The 21,517-nt window shown below is 31.1% G+C and overlaps 1 protein-coding gene across 1 annotated transcript; it reads left to right on the forward strand.

The window, feature by feature from the left end:
* The first annotated feature begins 446 nt into the window (after positions 1-446).
* On the forward strand, positions 447-20,276 carry LOC124359474 (DNA polymerase interacting tetratricopeptide repeat-containing, protein of 47 kDa). The gene is made up of 9 exons (XM_046812239.1): positions 447-596; positions 4,112-4,281; positions 4,568-4,685; positions 4,859-5,030; positions 7,660-7,852; positions 14,123-14,237; positions 14,725-14,884; positions 19,358-19,519; positions 20,123-20,276. Exons 2-9 carry the CDS (start codon positions 4,138-4,140, stop codon positions 20,205-20,207), a joined length of 1,149 nt encoding a protein of 382 aa, XP_046668195.1. The 5' UTR covers positions 447-596; positions 4,112-4,137; the 3' UTR covers positions 20,208-20,276.
* The last annotated feature ends 1,241 nt before the right edge of the window (positions 20,277-21,517 follow it).

Raw genomic sequence — 21,517 nt, forward strand, 5'->3', positions numbered from 1 at the left:
CACAAGAGATTTTGTAGTTCGTCGCCAAGTGATTGGGAGGATTTGGTAACATGAAACATAACTGAATGGTTGTTATACTGATATTAACATTTAAAATTTACAAAAACAGTTTCGTTATTTTTGGGTTGAACGGTATTCTTCCTGAAGTTGGACGATCATTCTCATCATATTTATATATCTAACACTAGTCAAAATACATTTAAGCTGTAAACCAAAATACTTGTCTGTTGTCCGTAGAAGTTATATTGGTGGTTAATTATTTATGTTTATCTACGTTTCAAAATACTCTTTATATTACTATAGTTCAATGTTCAATCAATTATTTTTTAATACCTGTAAAAAGAAACTCATCTAGTCATGAATGGTTTGTAAAAGTATTGGTTTCTAGATCGTCATTATTAAGATCAACTATTATAATGTTTTACAATGGTAAAGGGAATTGCGTCTAGTAAGGGAAAATTGGTTTTGTTTATTATCACAGTATAGAAAAAAACAAATATCAACTGCTTGGTGTTATTGTTTCTATTTGTAATGAGGTTATGATTTTAGTGAAGTGTTGTTAGCGCCTTTCATATTCAAAGCGCTCCATATTAGTGGTAAATATATGATACTGTACTGTATATGATACTTGAATTATGATATTTTATTTGTTTTAGATTTAAACAATGATGTAACCTTTTATGATAGGCTGACATTTTTGTAAATTTGATTTATGTAAGCTAATTATAATTGGGTATAATAGGCCTATTTGAACTAATCTGGAAAAGATAAGCAGTTAGTTGCTACTGTGGTGGTGGTCAATTTATATTTAGTGTTCTGTCTTTATTTACTATACATAAAAAAATAACTTCTAAAAGCCCACATTAAAACAATCCATACATGATTACAATATTGGTATTAAAATGTAATCACCTTTTATTTTTTTGATCTTGGCTTTTTGTTATTAAGGGACAGAGTATGATAAGCAGACCTGTTTTTATCTCCCTTATTACAATCATTGATACTTTATATATTGAATAACAGAACTATCAACTGATATCAGTGTACCGTATCTAAAATACTAAATTAAAGTCACATGTTTCAAATTAATAGAAAAGGGAATCATAACCATTAATCAAACGGCAATAAAATTAAGACAGGTGATGAAAAATATAATTTAAATAATAAAGAAAACGTAACAAGTTACTCATAGATTAAAATTGTGTTTAGAATATGAAAATGTGTATACAGTTGGTACAAATGATTTATTTATGGTTCAGATTAATTACTATTGGTTGATTATATTGATGTGTATAATAATTAAATATTGATAATTTCGATATTAAAAACCTTGTCCGTTTATCGTACTGTACCCCTATTACGTTGCAGTGTAATAAGCGTCCAGCACTCCAATGATCAATACTTATGTTTATGAGACTAGTAATGGAAATATTACAATATGGAATATTCTTTTACAGTATTATTTAGAGCAGGTTATCGTAAAGATATTACTAGTAGTACCAAAGTTAAAGATAACCTTTACATGTACTCACGTGATCTAAGCTTAAATTTGGGTACTACCTTGAGGGCTGTTTTCTTATCCAACGTGATTTGGGATGTGATTTGAGGTCAGGAAAGTACCGATTAGAAATGCCACTGGACATCAGTGTGGCTTTCGGTGAAGCCAATGCAAAAAAAAAAGAAAAATATACTTCGAGATAGTACCCAAATTCAAGCTCAGATCACATAAGTGCTCGTAAAGGTTATCTTAAACTTTTTATATTTATAATATGTACGTATGTATAGCCTAATAACAAATAGACGAGGACTGTGTAGTACAATCTGGGATTCCAGATTGTGCTTCAATTCTTGCACTATTGTTGCGTTAAACTGTCTTCTTTTTGTTTGGGTCAGTGGCTGTTTCGTAGAATCTGTGAGAATCGTACAAAGATATATTCTATTCTACCTAATTGTGTTGTATATTGAAAATTTGAATTAACCAGTTTATCAGTCTGAGTATTACATTGTAGTGAGTTAGTTAAATTTTTGTATACTGGTTACATGAATATACTAATACCTCAACATGTTATTTTGTAATAGGTTATTGATAAACACGAGTATTTCCCCTCTCTAGCTGCCATTACTCAAATACCATACACATGATTTAACTTTGTTTGAATTAATTTGGAACAATAATGATGAACTGAATTACGTTATAGACTTGAAAGATTGTATTGTATTGAATCTATATTTTTATGTGTAACAGAAATATAGCCTACGCATTTTAGATTATAAAAAATAATGCAACTTGATTTATACTAAGTTAGATCAGCATAGTACTTACAATTATTACTTTATAGAGTAAACATGTCAGATATCGTTAAACCATAATTAAATCAGTCTAATCAAAAGTTTATTTTGATCATTTGAGTCTTGGACGCTTAGTATACTGCAGCCTATATTTATCCCCCTGAACATAATATAACTTTCTTAGTTGTAGAGGGTGGTGATTACAATTAACCTTTTTAATGCCGGACCCGTTTTTTGTAATGTTGTGAAAACACTTGACTAAATATTGGGACAAAAGATATAGGTTGATAACAGTCACATGGACCTAATATGTCACTATTTTGTGTAAACTTTTACTAACAAAATTTAATTTTGTTACTTTCATTGCTCTGACTCTATATCGTGAACATGAATATATATCCAATCTAGGGAAAAAGGAAAATAATATGAGAGCTTGGATAAGGTTCAAATAAAAGGCCTAGTTCTGAGTATTGAGTACAGTATTTCTAGGCTGGCCCAAGAAGAGGAGGCCAAGCGTTGGTGCGGTCATGCATTTTTTACACCTTCTCTGCCTAAAAAAAGTAAATTTCCAGCTTGTACATTGATATTAAATAAAAATGTGGCATGTGTGGAACAGTTGGTACTTGTGGAAAATTAAACATATATTTAATACTAAGGCTATTATCATGTAAAACGATTTGCTGAACACGAATATATTGGTCTTTATTATCGTAAAAGCATATAAAAAAATTATTTAAACAATGTAATAAATCTTTAATTTAAATTTTTATTGATTTAGATTAAGTTTAGTGTTTTAAATGTTAATATCAATATAGTTTGTTTACACAATAACTAGTTTGGACATTATTTCTATAAAAATATTAAACATATTAGAAGGCCTTGATAGACAAAATCAAAGGTTCTTTAAACCCTAACATCAACAATGATGGCCGTAGGCATTGGTCATTACAAAGTGAAGTTTATAATGATATTTTAGACAATTAGAGGTGTCTGAATGAAAATAAATAAAAAAAAAGAATAATGAAGCTAAAATAGTAATCCTCTGTCCTAAACCAATAGAGTTCTTACTTGAACCAAGAGGAACCTATATACTAAGTTTCAGATCTCTAGGACTATTCTATCTAGTCATATCACAGACTGACAGACAGGTAAACGTACTGCTTTTGGACCTTTTGCTCTTTGGAGTTGTTTTTCATAGCACTTAAATGGAAAAGGGCTTCAATAAATTGAAACCGCAATCCATCACATAAAATTAACATCATAAAGTCCAGATTTACTAAAGATCTTAAACCGTTTGGTTGGATCCGAGGGAAAAATTTTGCTGTACAGCAGTTTTGATTCTTTGCACTTTCTTTCAAATATACCTATTTTTATAATGTGTACTGCAGAATAAACAGGTAAATTTCTTTGTGTATTAATAATTTATTTGTTTTATGTTTGCAATTAGATAATAATAGTTTATAATAATTTATTATTTTTCACACGTGATAAGTGCTAATGTACAAATGTTATAATAATGGGAAATCTGGGATTTGGAGAGTAAATGGAAAAAAGTTGTTTGGTAATAATATAAAAGTAAAAGTGTACATTGCAATGGTAATAATGTAAAATTAAAATAATACTTTGGAATAATTTGAATTCATGTATTGTACAATTATTAAAGAATATTTCCAAAGGTTTGTCTTTCCACCCCTTACTTTTTCTTTTGAAAGAGAAATTTTGTTTTTCATGTTGAAATCCTATGTTTTGTTCATTTGAAGCTCTGTATTGGAAACAAAGTTTGCTGTAAACTTGTTCAATAAAGAAAAGGACTTATTTTCAGAAAACACGTAGAAGTCATATAACTAAATGGAGTCCCAGAAGAGTACACCGATGACTGATGAAGAAAGGGAGAAATTGGCTGCTAAACTTGATAAAGAGCTTGATGATTTCATTGATGGTTTGGAAAAACGTTCTTACACTGAAGGTTGGCCTGAAGACAGATGGCAAGAGGTTTGTTATTGTAGCGTTTCTGTAGAATTAAACATTAACTTGAGGACGGAAATTTAATGTTATTCAAATTTCCCAAGCCAATCATATTATATTTTGATGAGGTCTTATCTTTATTGTACTAAAATAACATTTAAATTGTAAACTGTTAATAGAAAGTAAAAGCATCAATACTTTCAAAATTAACATATTTAAACAAAAATTAGCATCCTATGAGATTGTTTGATTTGTTTACAAAGTTAAATAGTAATTTTGTCATGAATATTCTCAGCGTCTTTTACCATTTTAGGAAATGGAAAAACATCCATTCTTCATGACGAAAGCTCCAAATCCCACAGACGAGTTATCACCTCTTATGGAAGGTATACAACAACTGAAATATGATTCTACAGAAAATACACCGGAAGGTGAGTGCTCAAGATCAAGTATAATACTGGACCATTGGTGAACAATTGCTTTTAGAATACTATTTATATTTAGTTGAAATCAAATTACATGTTACAAGTTACATGCTCACTTTACATGTTCACTACTGAAGTGTACTGTTCAGACTACTGGTTGATATTTGTCACTGTTTTAGAGTTAGCTGCAACTTATAAAGAAGAAGGCAACTTCAATTTCAAATGCAAGAAATATCGTTTGGCAATATTAAGCTTTACAGAAGGAATCAAACAGAAGTGTAAATTACAGACTTTAAATGCTCAATTATATAATAATCGAGCAGCAGCAAACTATTTTCTAAAGAATTACAGGTTAGTTACCAAGGCATATCTTTATTACTACCATACGACTACTACTATATTTTATGGGAACTATAACAGTTTTATTTTTTTTGTTCATTTACAGTTCATTTCTTGTGTGATGTTCTCTCAGTTAAGAGCTAGCTGGCTGTACTGGTGACCATAAAAGCAATATTACATTTTACGCTCTAATTTAGGATAGAATTCCTTATTTTAAAGTTGTGACATACTCATTCAAGTCTCTTTGTGTTTTAACTGAATTTTTTAAGTATTTGAATGTTTTTAGTATGAGACCAATTTTAGAGTTTATTTTGGTTAATAATATTGAAAAAAAACAAAAAAGAGACATGGATAAGTATGTTATCAAAAATTATTAAAGAGTTCTCAATACAATGTAAGAAAAAACACAAGTAAGAAATGGTTTAAAGTGAACGAGAGTTTCTTATATCGGATTTTAAACTAGTAACAGATTATAGTAATTCAACTAATTCAACTCATTTTCTAGTCATCTGGCACACAATTTTAATTCATATTTAAATCTTTTGTTTGATGAAGTTGCAATATACTTTTAACCTTCAAATACATTACATGTGAATGTGATATGTTTTATTTGTAATTGGAATATAGGTAACTATTAGAAACACATATAATTGTATTGTAAATGTAATGTTAATAACATAGTCCCAATTAGTTTATTTAGAATTTCAGTTTGTAAATCAAATAGAATATAGTTCATAAATAGCATGAATGGGTGATTACAGCACATGCTGAAAGTACAGATTGCATAACTGATGTGTTCAAAATTGTTGGCAGACTTGTATAGTTTAATCAAGCCATAAAAAGTACTAGAAAGAATAAAATTTAATGTGGAAGTTTTAATTATGTCTCGGCATAATTATTTTTGTAATACTTAAATTAATTGTAATAATTAGTTTACTTAGTAATTCTACACATTGACACATTCCTTTAACAATTTTTAGAGTTTTGTAAAATAATGATATTTTCTTGTTGTTATTATTAACATAAATTATACACAATGAAACAAGAATTAATTATTGTTAAATATTATTGGCTGAACATTAGCGAAGCTTATTACTTGGGAAGTTGGAATAAATTTCCTTCTGCTTGTCTATTCCTACAATATCTAAAAAATAATTTAGAGATGAACTTGAAGTTTTGCATGAAGCTTCATTTTTATATGGACAACATCAAGTTTGATAATGATGCATGTCTTTTGGACAATGGCATGAACCATTGTTGAACTTAAGTTCTAATTGGATGGAGTTTCTAAACATTGTAATGTTACTATGAGTATATTAATATTCCAGCCTGTATGATCACTATACTATCAGTGTGTATAAATTAAACCAATAATAGATCTCTAGTTTAATGTTTCCTAAAGACAGTCATAAAATCTGGCTTTTTCTGGCCAAACCAGAAGGAATTAGACTGCGGATTTTGAAAAGTAGTCTAATTGATTTCAAGTAACACTGAATGATGGCAAATGTCCGGAAAAACATCTGTCTAGAAGGGATATTTATATGTGAAAATGCTTTTATGATATGTTATATAGTAATATTATTGTGTTTAAATGCAACTTTATGTGTTTGGATGTAGAGGCAGGATATTTGATTGGTTTCCAGGTTACTTATATTATACAGATAATAATGTGTAAAAATAATTTTTTCCCCTGTCAATTCACAATATTTAAACAGGATATTTCCCCAAGTATCAGTTCTAGGTGCTGTTTAATTTCATGTGGTGTATAGGTCATTTTGTGGTAAAAAATTCCATAGTAATCTAACTTTATAGTATAAAAATATTTAGCCTTTTCATAAAAACGTCAACAATACCACATGACTCTCAAAACTCTAGTAAGGTTAAATTAATGATAGTTTAAAAGCATTGAAATGGTCCTTTGTTTAAAGTTTGTTATTGATGATGAATGATTTGAAAGAATAGTAGGATTTCGGACATTTGCCATTGTTAAACTATAACACTACATTTCTAGAATAGAAATATAACCTCTTCTTCAGGTGTAAAAAATCATATTTTCACACAACTACCATATTATTAGGCCCCAAAAACTAAATTTATAAATTTGAGCTTGAGAGGCTACGTTAGTTTTGCGGATAACATATATTGTAAGCTGTTTGTGTATGTCTCTAGACATAAATAAGTTGTAGCTTTAAACTTGCTTTTAACCAAGTATAAAGTAATAAGTGCTAGTTATTCCAAATCATAAATTGAATTAGAAAGAATCCATGTTAAATTTGAAACATGTTAGCCCTATGAATCATAAGCAACAATTTGTTTAGCAAATCAGATCCTAGCCTTGTGACAGATCCAATGAACCCGATATTTGTGTCAGAAGAGTAAGGTAATTTGAAAATAGAATGGAATATTGCTTAACCATTTTAGTGAAAATAGAGTAATGCGTATAATAATATATAATAAAACAAGACAAATGTATTTTGTTTATACTGGACAGTTTAGTCTAAATGATAAAATGTTACTGTGCACAAATATCATAAAGACAAAACATGACTAGTGGTCAAATCAAAACAGTTAAAAATAATATAGTTATAAATGAAGAAAATAAATTTATAAAGAAGAGGCGGTTGATTTTTGTGTGTGGCAGGACAAGTCTGGCAGACTGTCTGATTGCTTTGAAGCTGGAGCCAAGATACGAGAAGGCACTGGTTCGGGCGGCCCAATGCTGCTATTACCTCGGTAGGTTCCAGAGTTGTTTGGAGTACTGCGACCAGGTACTGGAGTTTGACCCTAACCACACCGTAATTGTCAAACTGCGGACAGATTCTGTCCTCAAACAGGTGAGTCTAACTCTCTTAATCTTGTAATCATATCTCGCATCAGAATGTGCAATATTTCATGAATCGTTTATCAATTTAAAAAATATGTAATTCATTAGACAAGTATAACCAGCTTTATTACTAATTGTTAAATTTGTTTATACAGTTAAACAGTGTTAAATACTTAATGCTTGCCTTCAATTGACATGTTTAATTTCATTTAACTTATTATCTTATCACTACAAATCAATATTCCAAATGTTTTGATTTATTGTCACATCCATAACTAATTACACCAAAAGCAGTTGTTCTTTGCAATAAAAAAATTAAATAATTCACATGTACATCAGACACCCTGAGTAGTCAGTAGAAATATTGCTCTTCCATTGTTTATAATGGTTTGATCCACAAACAACATAAACTCACATGTACATCAGACACATTTGATTTCTATAAAAAGACAATAAATTTCATGATTATTAAAAAATTACAATAAATTAATTAATATCTGAACTTGCATGGAATTTGTTTAAATATTTGCAAGATCGTAGTTCGTCAATTTATAATACTAAGCAAGGTACAAACTATCCTGGTTTATGTAATACAAATAACCAAAATACAGGATCTATTTAATAAGTATCAGGACTGGTTCGCTGTATTGTTAACCCTTTGAGTGCCAAGGGCCATTTAATCCAATATTGGTCATCCTGTTGCGAAATATTGACGTATGATATCGTAAAACGTGTCAAATTAAAGCCCAAGAAATGTACGACATAATTCACGTAGTGATAGTTTGTATATATAGTATACAATATTTTTATGTAGCTGATATCTAGAAGGCTGTGGTGCGAACCGCCTGTTGTCACGCTGCAGTCGTTTTGTTTACGTTCAGTTGTTTTTGCTAGCTGTCTAGTGTGGCTGTGTTGACATTTTGGTTAATGTTTTAAAAGTTTCCTACTTTTATTACTATTAGTTCAATTTCATTATTGAATAAGGTATAGTTTGCCGAAATGAGTAAAAGGAACAGATCGCCCTTAAGCGAAAATAGGTCAGATTCCGTTATATGCCCCCAACGCTTAAACTTTTTTCAATTAACTTAGAACGTTAGAACACTATGTAGTTGAGTAACAGGACTAACATTATGCCCCCAACGCTAATTTAACTAAACTAACCTAAACTTAAATAATCGTGTGATGTCGCGCGGCCTGCCGTAATCAGGATTCTCGAGAAAGCTAAGATAACAGCGACAACAATACCGATCGCAATACCGGGAAATGCTTGTTGATTGATGGAATGTTACTTCTGTTACACAACTACATCGTTTTATAACGTTCCTAAGTTCATTGAAAAAAGTTTAAGCATTGGGGGCATATAACGGAATCTGACCGCGAAAATACATTAATTCATTCTTATGATAAAAACACTCACTCAGTTATTTCATCCGAAGGATTTAGTATAATAGGCCTAATGAAATAAGTCCAAAGTAATTAATTTAAGTCTGTTCATAATAAATAAATAACAGTGTTGTATAATCTACTTTGATTTAATTTCTTAAAACTAGTAAAATATATTTTACATGAACAAGAATAAGCGTGCATGTTGGAGCAGGTTTTCAGCATTTTGCAGCAATATATAAAAAAATTCAAAACTCAGTTATATATAAATTAATTTTATGAAACTTGGTACATGTATTCCAACTAACATGGGGAACATAAAATTGGCACATAAAACTCCTAAAACAAAAATAAATAAATACTTATCGTATCTTAAACAAAAAAATGTGTTTTTTGTTTTTGTATTTTTGTTTACACATATATAATTTTTTTTTAATTTATGGTCAAAATATATATATATATATATATATATATATTATATTATATATATTATATATATATATATATATATATATATATATATATACCAATTTGTAGCCTGTATCTTGCCCTAAATAATAAAGCAAAAAGTGTCCCATTATGTTAATCTTTAAGGAAGGTGTTAATTTTTTAGTAAAATACTGCAGTAACATAAAAATAGTGCTTGGCACTGAGGGGAATGGCCTGTCACAAATGATTGGCACTGGCTGCATGACCTCCACCACTTCGTGTGGCACTCAAAGGGTTAACGGAGCGGTGGAATGGGGTCTGACTAGTCGGCCTCTGTAGAGGGGTCTCCAACCACTCAGGTACACTTTAATTTATTTGCCTGAGGGTAAGACAGAAGGTGGATTTTCGTAATGTGTGATTTTATGAAGTGTCATCATGCCAGCATAGAAAGGATAATGAAAATTTTCTTAACAACGTTATTACCAGTGATGAATCATGGGTGCTTCAATATACCCCGAAAACAAAATGTCAAAGTCCAAAATAGCATACGCAGGAGTCCCTGTGTCCGAAAAAATTTAGTTTTTTTTTTTTTTTACTGACGTGGCATTGTTTATAAGGATTCCGTGCCTACTTGAACGACCGTAAATGCTGTATTTTATGTGCAAGTACTGACACACCTGTGAAATGTTATGCGCATGTGACTAGCCTTGCCAAGAATTGAAAATTCACCATTACAATGCACCATGCAATTGTTATGCGGCAGCTGCTGGTGAAATTCGGCATGTCAACTTTGCCTCAACACCCCCTACAGCCCAGACCTGGCTCTACCAGACTTTTTCTTGTTTCAGTGAATTAAAAGGGAGTTCAGAGGAAGGGTTTAACCATCTGGAGTCATCATAGTTTAAAATTCACGAACACAGTACAAGCACAACGTACTCCAGATAATCCTCACTTTTAATATTTATTGACGCTGACACCAGATCACTTATTAAAATTCGAAACTGTAGTAGTGTTTGACTACAATTTGAACTGATTGACGTAGTTAAAGTTATTAGTCAATCCGCAGTACAGGGCCATATAATATGGAAATTAATAAATTAATAGCACCACCAGTCAGGCTAGAATAGCTATTCAATATAAACATGTGAGGTTAAAGTTGGTAAACACACTTTAAAACATAACATTCACAAACAATGTTTAAAACATGAAATAAAACCTAACTATGTCCAAGTGAAAATTAGAAACAACTCGTTTACCACAAAATGAACAAAATCAACAGCTGAGAAGCTTTTGATTAGGAAAAAAATAAAATTCTTTCATCGGAAAAAGGTCATGTTAAACATATTAGTATATACACAAAATATCTCGACCTTCGAAACACTGCCATCCAATTGAACTTGATTTAATAAATATAGAGTGCTTCATTTCTAAACTTATTCGAAGTAAAAAATCAAATCAAAGAAACAAATTTCTTAAGCTCTTGAATGACTAGAAATCTAGAGATGATATAGATTACTACTTGATTTCAAGTTTTATCCTAGTACTGTAAGCAAAACTTCAATTATAATTAATAGCAATGAACAGATGGTATTTAAATGCAGAAATGGCAGTAAAAGATATTCCCGATTATGAAAGCAGAAATTTAACTAGGCTATTTTTAACAAAGAAAATAAAGAAAACTTTTGATAATAACTATGGTCAGAAACAAGATTTTTGACGTTGATGAAAATAAAAGATAAGCCCAAAGAAAATAATGTAATACTTTGCAAAGCTAATAAGGGTAACACTACTGTTATCGTACACTAACACTTACTATACAACCAAGGTCAAAAAATTCATTAACAACAATATTATTAGCGAGTTATCAAAAGATCCTACTTGAACATATCAGGTTAAAATTAAAAACACATTAATAGTAGCGTTTATTTACTGGAAGATGTAATTAAATACCTGCATATGAGAATCCGTCAGCTCCAATCATGTGCGGTTTATCTAAAGTTCATGAGGATGGTGTTCCCATTAGGCCTCTTGTAGATTACAAATCGGCGCCAACTTTCAAATTGGCAAAATAGCTGGAAGTAATATTGGGAACTCACATTAAAATAAATGATAATTTTAGTTTTAAAAATTCCTTTGACCTTATAAATAAAACAAAAAAATACAAAAATAAAATTACATTATATGTTTGAATCATTTGATGTAAAAAATTTATATACAAATGAACCCATTCAAGAAACTTTAAAAATAATAAATAACTATCTAAAGACATCTAATTTGTTACCAGAAAAAATATCTTAACTAATGATTCTTCTGAAACAAAACTGTTTTGAGTTTAATGTTAAAATTAACATGCAACATGAAGGATTGGCAATAGTCTTCCCATTATCTGGCTTTTTATCAGATTTGTAACTCAATCATATAGAAAACGAATACATAATGTTGGATTGGATAAATACAGGAATAAAATACTGTTGTACCATAGATATGTACAAGACACTATTTTATTGTTTAGTGGTAATGTCTGCCAGTTAGATCTTTTCCATAGATATTTAAACACCATTGCCCCCAATCTGAATTTCACCATTAAAATAGAAACATCAAATCAACTGAACTTTTACACCTCACCCACAAAAGCAACAATAGTTTTGAATATAGCATTTATCTTAAACATACAACATCAGACCAAACAATCCATTCCACTTCATATCATCCATAAACACAAAAATGGCCATTTATAACTCTATGATTTACCGAATTCTCGAAGTACTACTGAATGTAACCAATTACAATAAAGAATTAAATATCATCAAACATATTGCCAAGGCTAACGGTTATAGCAACACTATGGTGGACACAATAGTAAAGAATAAGAAAATATTACTCGGTAATAATAAGAAAAATGAAAAGCAGGACAAGATTAAATGTTTTTAAATGTATTTTATGTACTGTTTTGATGTCCAGTTTTATTGTCCAAAACTAGTGGGAGGGATATGTACTGTTAATGGCTATGGTTTATAATAATAAACACTAATGCTGAAATAATAGTATTTTGTCTTTGTATTGTGAGTTATGTATGAAATGTTGTATTGTTGGTTGATAGGGAAATGTATGTGTGGGTGTAGGAAATTGTACAATGGATAGTATTTGTTTAAAATAGATGTAGACATAATGATGATTATAATTTATAGTTTATTTTATATAATTAGTGTATGTGTGATTTATCTGTTTTATCTTGCAAGTATGAATCTAATTGAATTTTGTTGTAAAGAGGGTTTTAGGATTATGTTATAATATTTGAAAATGTATAATTGTTGTTCTATCACTGCTAGTTCTTTTATTTTTATGAATCATGTAAATGCCTCAAAACAGGCTTTGCCTTGGAGGCCAATACTTTATTTCTCGGTGTATGTATGTATGTATGTGTGGCATGAATGTTAATGTGTCAAGGTCAGCCAGTACTGATATACTATGTAATCGCGTGCTATGCACAAGATTATTTTGCTATGTATGTGGTTTGCATTTATATTTGTTGTATATTTGTATTGAATATGTTGGAATGTGTGCATATTTATGAGAAATAAAGTTTATTCTATTCTATTCTATTCTATAGATATGCGTTGAGTATAGTGCGATTATAAAGTATTGCACTAAAAAAGACCTTAAATCCCATGGCTTAGACCTAGTCTTTAAGACAACAAACCATACTGGAAACATTTTGAGATGTAAATCTCAGAACTTGGACAAAAATGTTCAATGTTCAGACCGGCATTTATAAACTGTCTTGTTCCGATTGCCATAGTTTTTACATCGGACAGATAGGCAGGTCGTTTAGCTAAAGACTTAAAGAGCATTGCCCGAAACTTAAATTACATAAACAAACTTCATCGTTCACTCAATATATGATGGATGAGAACTACACACAATAAACAGAATTAATTAAAATATGGGGTGTTACATCATTGTTGCAAAGACAGCAAATTAAACATGCTTGAAGAATATGAAATTTATAAACATCTATAAGGAATATATTAGATGAACTCATGTTCAATGAGAAGTTACAATTCAGCTCCCATTATTTGTTCAACACATTACTCCATCGCAACAGTGTCTCGCCAACCGACCAATCAGCTGATAACGACAATCCACCGGGAACTGGAATCACCTAGTGTCAGTTGTCCTGTCTTCTGCCGGCCGTGATGTTATATCATGTATTAATATTTAATATTCATGTGTGATAGGCCTAGTAGCTATTGTTATTATTCAATCCGCAGTTCAGGGATATATCATATTGAAATTAATTATTAAGTAATCGTAATGATACCTGCAATAAGTTTTGATTTTTGGAACCAGTTCTGGTACTTATTGAACAGACTCTGTATATCTTTGTGAGTTTTAAAATATTAAATAAAATCATGTTTGTTTTGTAAAACATTTGATTTTTATTTATAAACTTTTTAAATATTTTTAGAAAATGGCAGAAAGAGATAAGAGAAAAGAAGCTATATTGGAGAGGAAAGCAAGAATGGATGAAGAAAAACTTCTCAAGGCAATACAAGAAAGAAATGTCAGAGTTCTTGGTTCAGGTAAACAAGTAGAGATCACAAGTCACTGTCAGTGTGTTTATATAGTTGTAAAAAATTCTGACAATAGACTAGAAGTTATATGTTAGTTAATCTAAAGAAAAGAGCCTATTGAATGGTCTTAATGTATTTTGAATGTTTGTTTATCTGCTGTTTACACAAACAAAAAGTTTTAAAGACTACATTAAGATTTTCATTGTACATCATAACTGATAGTCATTGACCAAGAGTTCATTTGTTTAATTTATTTTCAATCAATAGACATAACATGTATTTGTTAAACAATCTTTGGTCTGGTAATTTATTTATAATTTAATAATTTTTACTAGTAAATAATTTATAATATGATACTATTCTACATATACCTTTGTATAAGATGATATAAAGAGATGCGGCTGTATAGTATATTAGATTAGAGATTGAAATATGTTTTAAATGGTGCATTTAAGACTAGAATTTGTGTTAGCTTATTTGAAGTATTTATTTCTAGATAACAGTGTTTCCTCCTTGAAGGAGATAGAGGCAACTTTTCCCGAAGCAGTACAGAGACCAGTTCACTTGGTGAATGGGCGACTCGTGTGGCCTGTCATCTTTATGTATCCAGAGTATCAGACTTCAGACTTTGTTCAAGAATTCCATGAAGATACAAAGTAAGCAGTAGCATTAAACATTTAAGAGTTCAATAGATTGAAATCATATTTAGTGCCTTTAACTAAACCAAGAGCACAGACTGTCAAACAGTCATTCAGTTTTAATTCACATATGCATTGAGTAAATCGATTGTATCAAGTCCATTGCATTATTGAGGTTAGAGGTATTAGAATGGGGGAAAGACGTATATATGATGAGGGGCGTTTGTAAAGTATCCAACCTCCCTTTTCTGGCTAATTGTTACATGGCCGATATGTTATAATGGTAATGGGGGTGGAGGGCAGACCCTTCTGAGAATTTCACCAGGTCACTAAGTAACAGTGCTCTTTTTTAAATGTTATTACATGTGCTTACGTCGCATTTTGCTATGACTAAATGAATGTCTTGAACAAAGAGTTTATGTTTCAAATTATGTTACCAGTAATAACATGAAATATATCATATTATATAGTTTATATTACCAGAAATTAGGCCATTCTGCTTCAGAGACACATGTTACACAAAACTTATGGTAACAAGTCTACAGATGATACTCAGATAAAACAGTTGTTTAAGTGATTCAAAGATGGCCGCATTTTGGTGGAGAGTGGCCCATGATCAGCAGGCCTGCAAAGACTAGAAATTCTGGAAACATTGAACGTTCATGGGGTAATCAACTAAAACCTTCGATTTATTGTATGGCAGACAAAAGATGATTTTTGGCATTTCAAAATCTGCAGTCTGTAATTTTATAAGACAATTTGAAAATGAACCACGTTTCAGCAAAATTAGCTTCTTGGCTGTTGATGGACCAACAAAACATGAGCTGCAGATAATCGCAAATGACAATCTGGATTTATTAAATAATGACTGGGGTATATTCAAAAGTGTATTACTAGTTTGGGACAAGGTGGCTGTTGTGAAAATTGAAATTCCTCTCAGAGGAAAAGAAATTTGAGGATATTAAACAAATTAAACAAAAGTACAATGATGGTTCTTTTGACCATTCCAAAAAATGAGTTCAGAGTCCTCCAGTCCAAAAACTTCTGGGTTGAGTATATTGTTTATTCCATAGAGATATTTTATAAGATTTTTTTGGTAGTCATCAGGTCTTCTAGAAGGTAGTTGTAGAAAGCAGTTTCTCAACATAAAGACTTCTTACTAATAGATGTAGATAATAAGTGTCAAGTATGAAGTTGTGCCTATGCCTTTGTTATATTTTGTCTTCCGATCTGGCTGGACCTGTTCTTACTGTAAGCGGAACCGCTTCTAAAATGTACAGTGCAGTTACTGTCTGTATCTTGAGTTCTTTGGTGGCTTCTCTGCAGGCTTCTTGTAGCCCTAGTCTAGTTAATGTCCTTATGACTCATTTCTAAATTACTAATACTTTTTGAATCCCCAGGAGGGTTCACTTCTGGCTGGTTTATACCTTCCAGTTGAACCCACAGTGGGTACAGCAAAAACCGATGTGTCAATTAAATCTGGGCAACCTTATGGATGTCCAGGAGCAGCACATCACTAACCGCAAATGTTGAGATTCTGAGGCACAAGTATAATCTGATAGGTCTAGTTTACTGCGGGAGATGACTTTTGGAGTTGGTGGGGTTAGTCCCTAAGAGTCAAAGGTTCTTGCCAGCCTAAACATAAGGGTGTGCCACTCCCTCTGCCTGCTTTGACTGGAGAGGTTGGTTCAGAGCTGGCTTCTCCTTCTTCCTAGGGGACATGATTTGAGATTAGTGCCCTAAACTTTTCCTCATGAATCTCGACAGGAGGCAACCCCTACTCTCAACCTTACCCATCCAAAATATCTTGTCACTCTGGAAGCAGCGCAAAGGTCCTGATACAACTAGGTGCAATTTTATAAGCTTCTTGTCCCAAGAAGTAGAGAAAAAAAAATACTGTTTGAAGGTTTGAGATGTTCTTGTGACTTTATAGTTTTATTTCAGACTTGTATGGCCAGTGCCATAACTATCTTCTAAGTTTACCGGTTCACACTTTATAGAAACTTTCCTAATGAAGTTAAAATTTTAAGATGATTTGACTTGTGGTGATAAAATGGTGATAAAAACACAATATTTAATGACTGCATACATTATGGCCCTTACAAAAAATATGAGAAATACACTTATTAATGAATTCCTCAATAAAAACCTTGATGACCTTTAGTTTCATTATTGTAGGTTTAATTATTTGTAGTTGTTTATAAAAGTGTGCAGCAGTTTGCAACGTACGAAAGTGTTTTATTAAATGTATTGTGCAATCAATATATTATTATTATCATTACTTATTAGCTTATAGTTTAAATTACAAAACGTACCTGAAATAAAATGCACTAAAACATTTTTGCTCTTTAACTTTGGTGTAATCAAATTGGTTATATTAGTATGTGGATATTGTATCATACATAGTAAAACAATAAACATTATTCAAGTGTTTGTATTGTTCATTAATCATAGGCACAATGCAATGTACTGTAATACTTATGGTGTTGAGCACAGTTACTATGGTGTTGAGCACAAGGAACTGTCTCTGTTCACTTCTTACCTGACTGATCGTTTGCAGTATGTGAGGGTGGGCGCAGACCTGTCTGGTCTTAAGCATGTTACTTGTGGAGTGCCTCAGGGCTCCGTCCTGGGCCCCTTCTTGTTTACTGTTTTTGTAAATGACTTGCCTGCCTTTGTGCCTAACAAAACCATACTCTATGCAGACGACACAACTCTGTTAACATCAGGTAAAGATCGTAACCTGAATAATGTAATTTTGAATTACATGAAAGAAAGATCCCACATATGGTTTCATGCAAACAAATTAAAGGTTAACCAAGAAAAAACAGAAAATATTGTATTTAGTTTAAGTAGTAGACCTAAAGGCTCTGAAAATAAATCTGTGAAACTTCTAGGAATTAATCTAGATTCTAGCCTTACTTGGGGTGTTCATGCCAACTCACTCTGCTCTCGCCTTTCTAGAGTTATCTTTTGTTTAAAGAAACTAAAGTTATGTACAAGTCCTAGTATACTTATCAATGCCTACTTTTCACTTTTTCACTCTCACCTTTTGTATGGCACTATTCTTTGGGGCAACTCTGCTGGTGCAAAGGAAGTATTTAAATGTCAAAAAAAAAACTATTCGATGCCTTGTGAACATAAGTGAAACAGATTCTTGTAAACCTTTTTTTATAGAGCTAGGCATACTAACGCTGCCAAGTATTTACATTTTGCAAAGCCTGGTTTTTATCAAAGAAAATCTGACTTCGTTTAGCCTAAGAAACTCTGTACATTCTTATAATACCAGATCTGTAAACTTAATTGATGTGAAATATACTAGGCTGAGCAAATCCCAACATAGCTATATCTACATTGGTACAAAACTATTTAATAAGTTACCTCTCAACGCCAAAACAATGAGCACTAAGAACTTTAAGAATATGTTAATTAAGTGACTAAAAGTGAAAGCCTTTTATTCAGTTGAGGAAGTTTATTTAAGTGATTTTAATAACATTGAATGTTGAATTTTAAACTAGTTTTAAGGAATTTTAATTCGTTGTAAATGTTGAATTTTAAACTGGTTTTAAGGAATTTTAATTAGTTATAAGAAATTGACAATTGATGTGGCCTAACTCATACCAGCTCTGACATTGTTAATACTTTTAAGTGGGACAACAATAAAGATTCTTGATTTCTTGAATTCAATTTGGGATAATACAGGACATTAAGTACGTTTTTGTATGTTACAAGTATATTCAAAATGAAGTTTTTGCTCTGTGATGTAAATATATTGTATTTAATTTTTGCTTTGATTCATTTATACAGTTTACAATAAAGAAAGTATGCAACGAATAGTTTATCATGGATTAATAGTTTTTGGTTTTTAAATGTAATGATTTATGCACCAGTCAGACCAGAGTTTTAAACAGTGTTAGTAGTAATAATAATATTATTGTAATGTAAATTTTATCACCATTACTTAAAAAGTCTTGTTTGTTGAGGAAGTTGATAAATAAATTTAGAAGAAGAATATCCCAAGCCAGTGCTGACAATTCACTATGTTACATAGAGAAAACAATGGGAAGAGTGAAGAACACTGAGAACTAATGCAGAATGCTTAAAATTCCATAACCCGTGTTGCAGGTCCAAGACCTTATGCACCTTACATTTACTCTATTACAACAAAATTACAGTCGTGATATTGTAAAAACTATATTACTATTTCTTGAAGTATAGCACAGCAAATTTACTTATACATATTATATATTGAGTTAACTGCTATATATAACAACCAAATGTAGATGTAAAATTATTATCTGAAATTATTTTTCTAGTTTTTCGTTCATTGTTATCTTTCTTTATAGATATCTTAGAATTAGGTTCCAATCCGGTTGTGTTTCAGATATAAATTATACGGAAACCTCAGTTTATCATGTTTTGTATGTTTAAACAGCTCTGTTACTTACCACCACAGTCCAGAAAGAAAAAACTGAAAATGTTATTTTTCAGGTTTTCTGATCAGTTGGCTGAAATGTTCAGTGAGCTCCCTGAATGGGATGGGGACAGAAAGTACACTCTGGATAACATTCATGTGTATTTCGAAGATCCTGATGGTTGTGCCCACATGGTCAACATAGACAACACTTTAGGCCAAACTATCAGTGATAAAAGGTAATTATGTACTATTTTTGTTGTTGTTCTATAATTGTTTTCAATAAATTTAGATTAATTAAAAGAAATAAAGAGCCTATTGAATGGTCTCAATGTATTTTGTATGTCGATCTGGCTAATTTTTACACAAACAAAAGTTTGAAATATTATGCTATGATTTAATTAACTTTTCAAAGCCATTAAGCCATTGTTCAAAGGTTCATCTATACCAATTAGCATAATATGAGAACGAAGCTGCAAAGAACAAAATATAGGCTAATGCTAACATATACAATCTGCATGATAGTAAATTTGAGTAAGAATGGTTGAAGGCATCAGAATTTGGATCTGAATGAGCAATAGTGATATTTAAGGCATATTTGTGATATTTAAGGCATATTTGTGATATTTAAGGCATATTTGTGACTGTAGCACTTTTATCAATACTGAACTTGCACTATTCTGTTTGGCATAGGAGACTGGGTGGAATAAATATAAAAGGGGGCCAGCTTCTCCTTTTAGTTTTAAATAATAGAAAATGATTTAACACTAATAATTGATTAATACAGTATTATACTAACTCCATGATAGGTTACAATGTCAAAGAACAAACGACTGTTGCAGGTACAGAGTTGATGGTGGTACTCCGAGCTTCATTGTACTAGCTAAGGGAACCAAAGCTGAAGAGAGATTCTTGAACTTACAGTAAAACTGTATTGTTAATGTACACATTTTTATTTTGTAAAAAACCTCTAATAAATACCTTATTTTTACTGTCTGATGATGTAATCTTACAAGACTACCTGTCGATTATGTGAGTGTTTTCTGGTTACACACAAACAGTGGCGTAACCACTGGGGGGGTATTGGGATGTATCCTCTCCCAAAAGCTTTGAAGGAAAAAATATTTTAGGAATAGTACAAAAGTAGGCCACAAAAATCAGCTAACAAAGTTGATAAAGAGCATTATGAATTATTAATAACACACTTGAATGGACTGTGGTGCGATTCATTTCACAGAGTAGGTCACAAATGGACATTTTAACCCATATTGTCAGTATGGACAACCGTTAATATCCCATAATTGCAAGTAAATTACTAACTAAAAGAACTAGTTTGTTACGATTTGAATTTCATAAAAAATTTAAGGCAAAACAACAGTATAATGGCTTTTCCATCGCATTACGCTAAACAGAAAGAAATTCTATGAAATGGACCTTGTTGTTACTATTGACCCACTAAGGAGGAGTTGCCACAAAACCGTCACATATAAGTTTACCACCAACAAGGTATGCCTTAATATTTTTTTCATTATGACTTATGATTACAACCAAATGGTGTATACTCTTCTGTTCTTCTTCGGTTTCCTCATGGAAAACCTGGATAGTATCCAAAAATGATTCTCAATGGCCAAAGATGAAAATTAGAATGACTTAAAATGTTACATTTTGCATGTTATGGATTAGCGATGGGATAGTATTTCTTATATATTCATCACTCAAAAACCTATTTCAGAAGTTTATTTTAGACATATACATTTGAATTGAAGTTAATACAGGGCTTTGTGTTAAATAGAGGAAGAAAGCCCACATAATATAATAAAAAAAATCAAAATGCCACAGCAATCATCCAAAAGTGCAAATCCAGATATTTATTTGACAATAACCTTTAATTCAAAGTAAGTGAATTCCCAAGAGATCATCCTGATATTGTTTCTAGAGTGTTCAAAGGTAAACTTAATAAAGTAAAAAAGATGCACACTAAAAATTATGTGTTGGTATAGTAATTGCCTTTATGTATATAATAGAATTTAAAAACGTAGCTCGTCACATTGTCATATGCTATTGATTTTTACTAAAGTGGGAAAGTTCCAAGAACCAGCTCAAACTGATTGCTTGCGGCTGAGTATTAACTTTGTCTGTGGTATACGACAACTAAAAATTTAATTTATAACAGTATACAAGTGATAGTTATTTGATGAAGACCAATATTAAAATCAATAAATTAAATATAATGTTAC

This window comes from Homalodisca vitripennis, chromosome 1, assembly GCF_021130785.1.
Source record: "Homalodisca vitripennis isolate AUS2020 chromosome 1, UT_GWSS_2.1, whole genome shotgun sequence".
In the NCBI taxonomy this organism is placed as follows: Eukaryota; Metazoa; Arthropoda; class Insecta; order Hemiptera; family Cicadellidae; genus Homalodisca; species Homalodisca vitripennis.

What these genes read in the sequence shown, in the direction of transcription:
- LOC124359474 (XM_046812239.1), top strand. Translation starts at nt 4,138, where the DNA reads ATGGAGTCCCAGAAGAGTACACCGATGACTGATGAAGAAAGGGAGAAA. An exon ending in TATTTTCTAAAGAATTACAG is followed by an intron (nt 5,031 to 7,659) that starts GTTAGTTACCAA and finishes TGTGTGTGGCAG; the next exon opens with GACAAGTCTGGCAGACTGTC. An exon ending in TGTCAGAGTTCTTGGTTCAG is followed by an intron (nt 14,238 to 14,724) that starts GTAAACAAGTAG and finishes ATTTATTTCTAG; the next exon opens with ATAACAGTGTTTCCTCCTTG.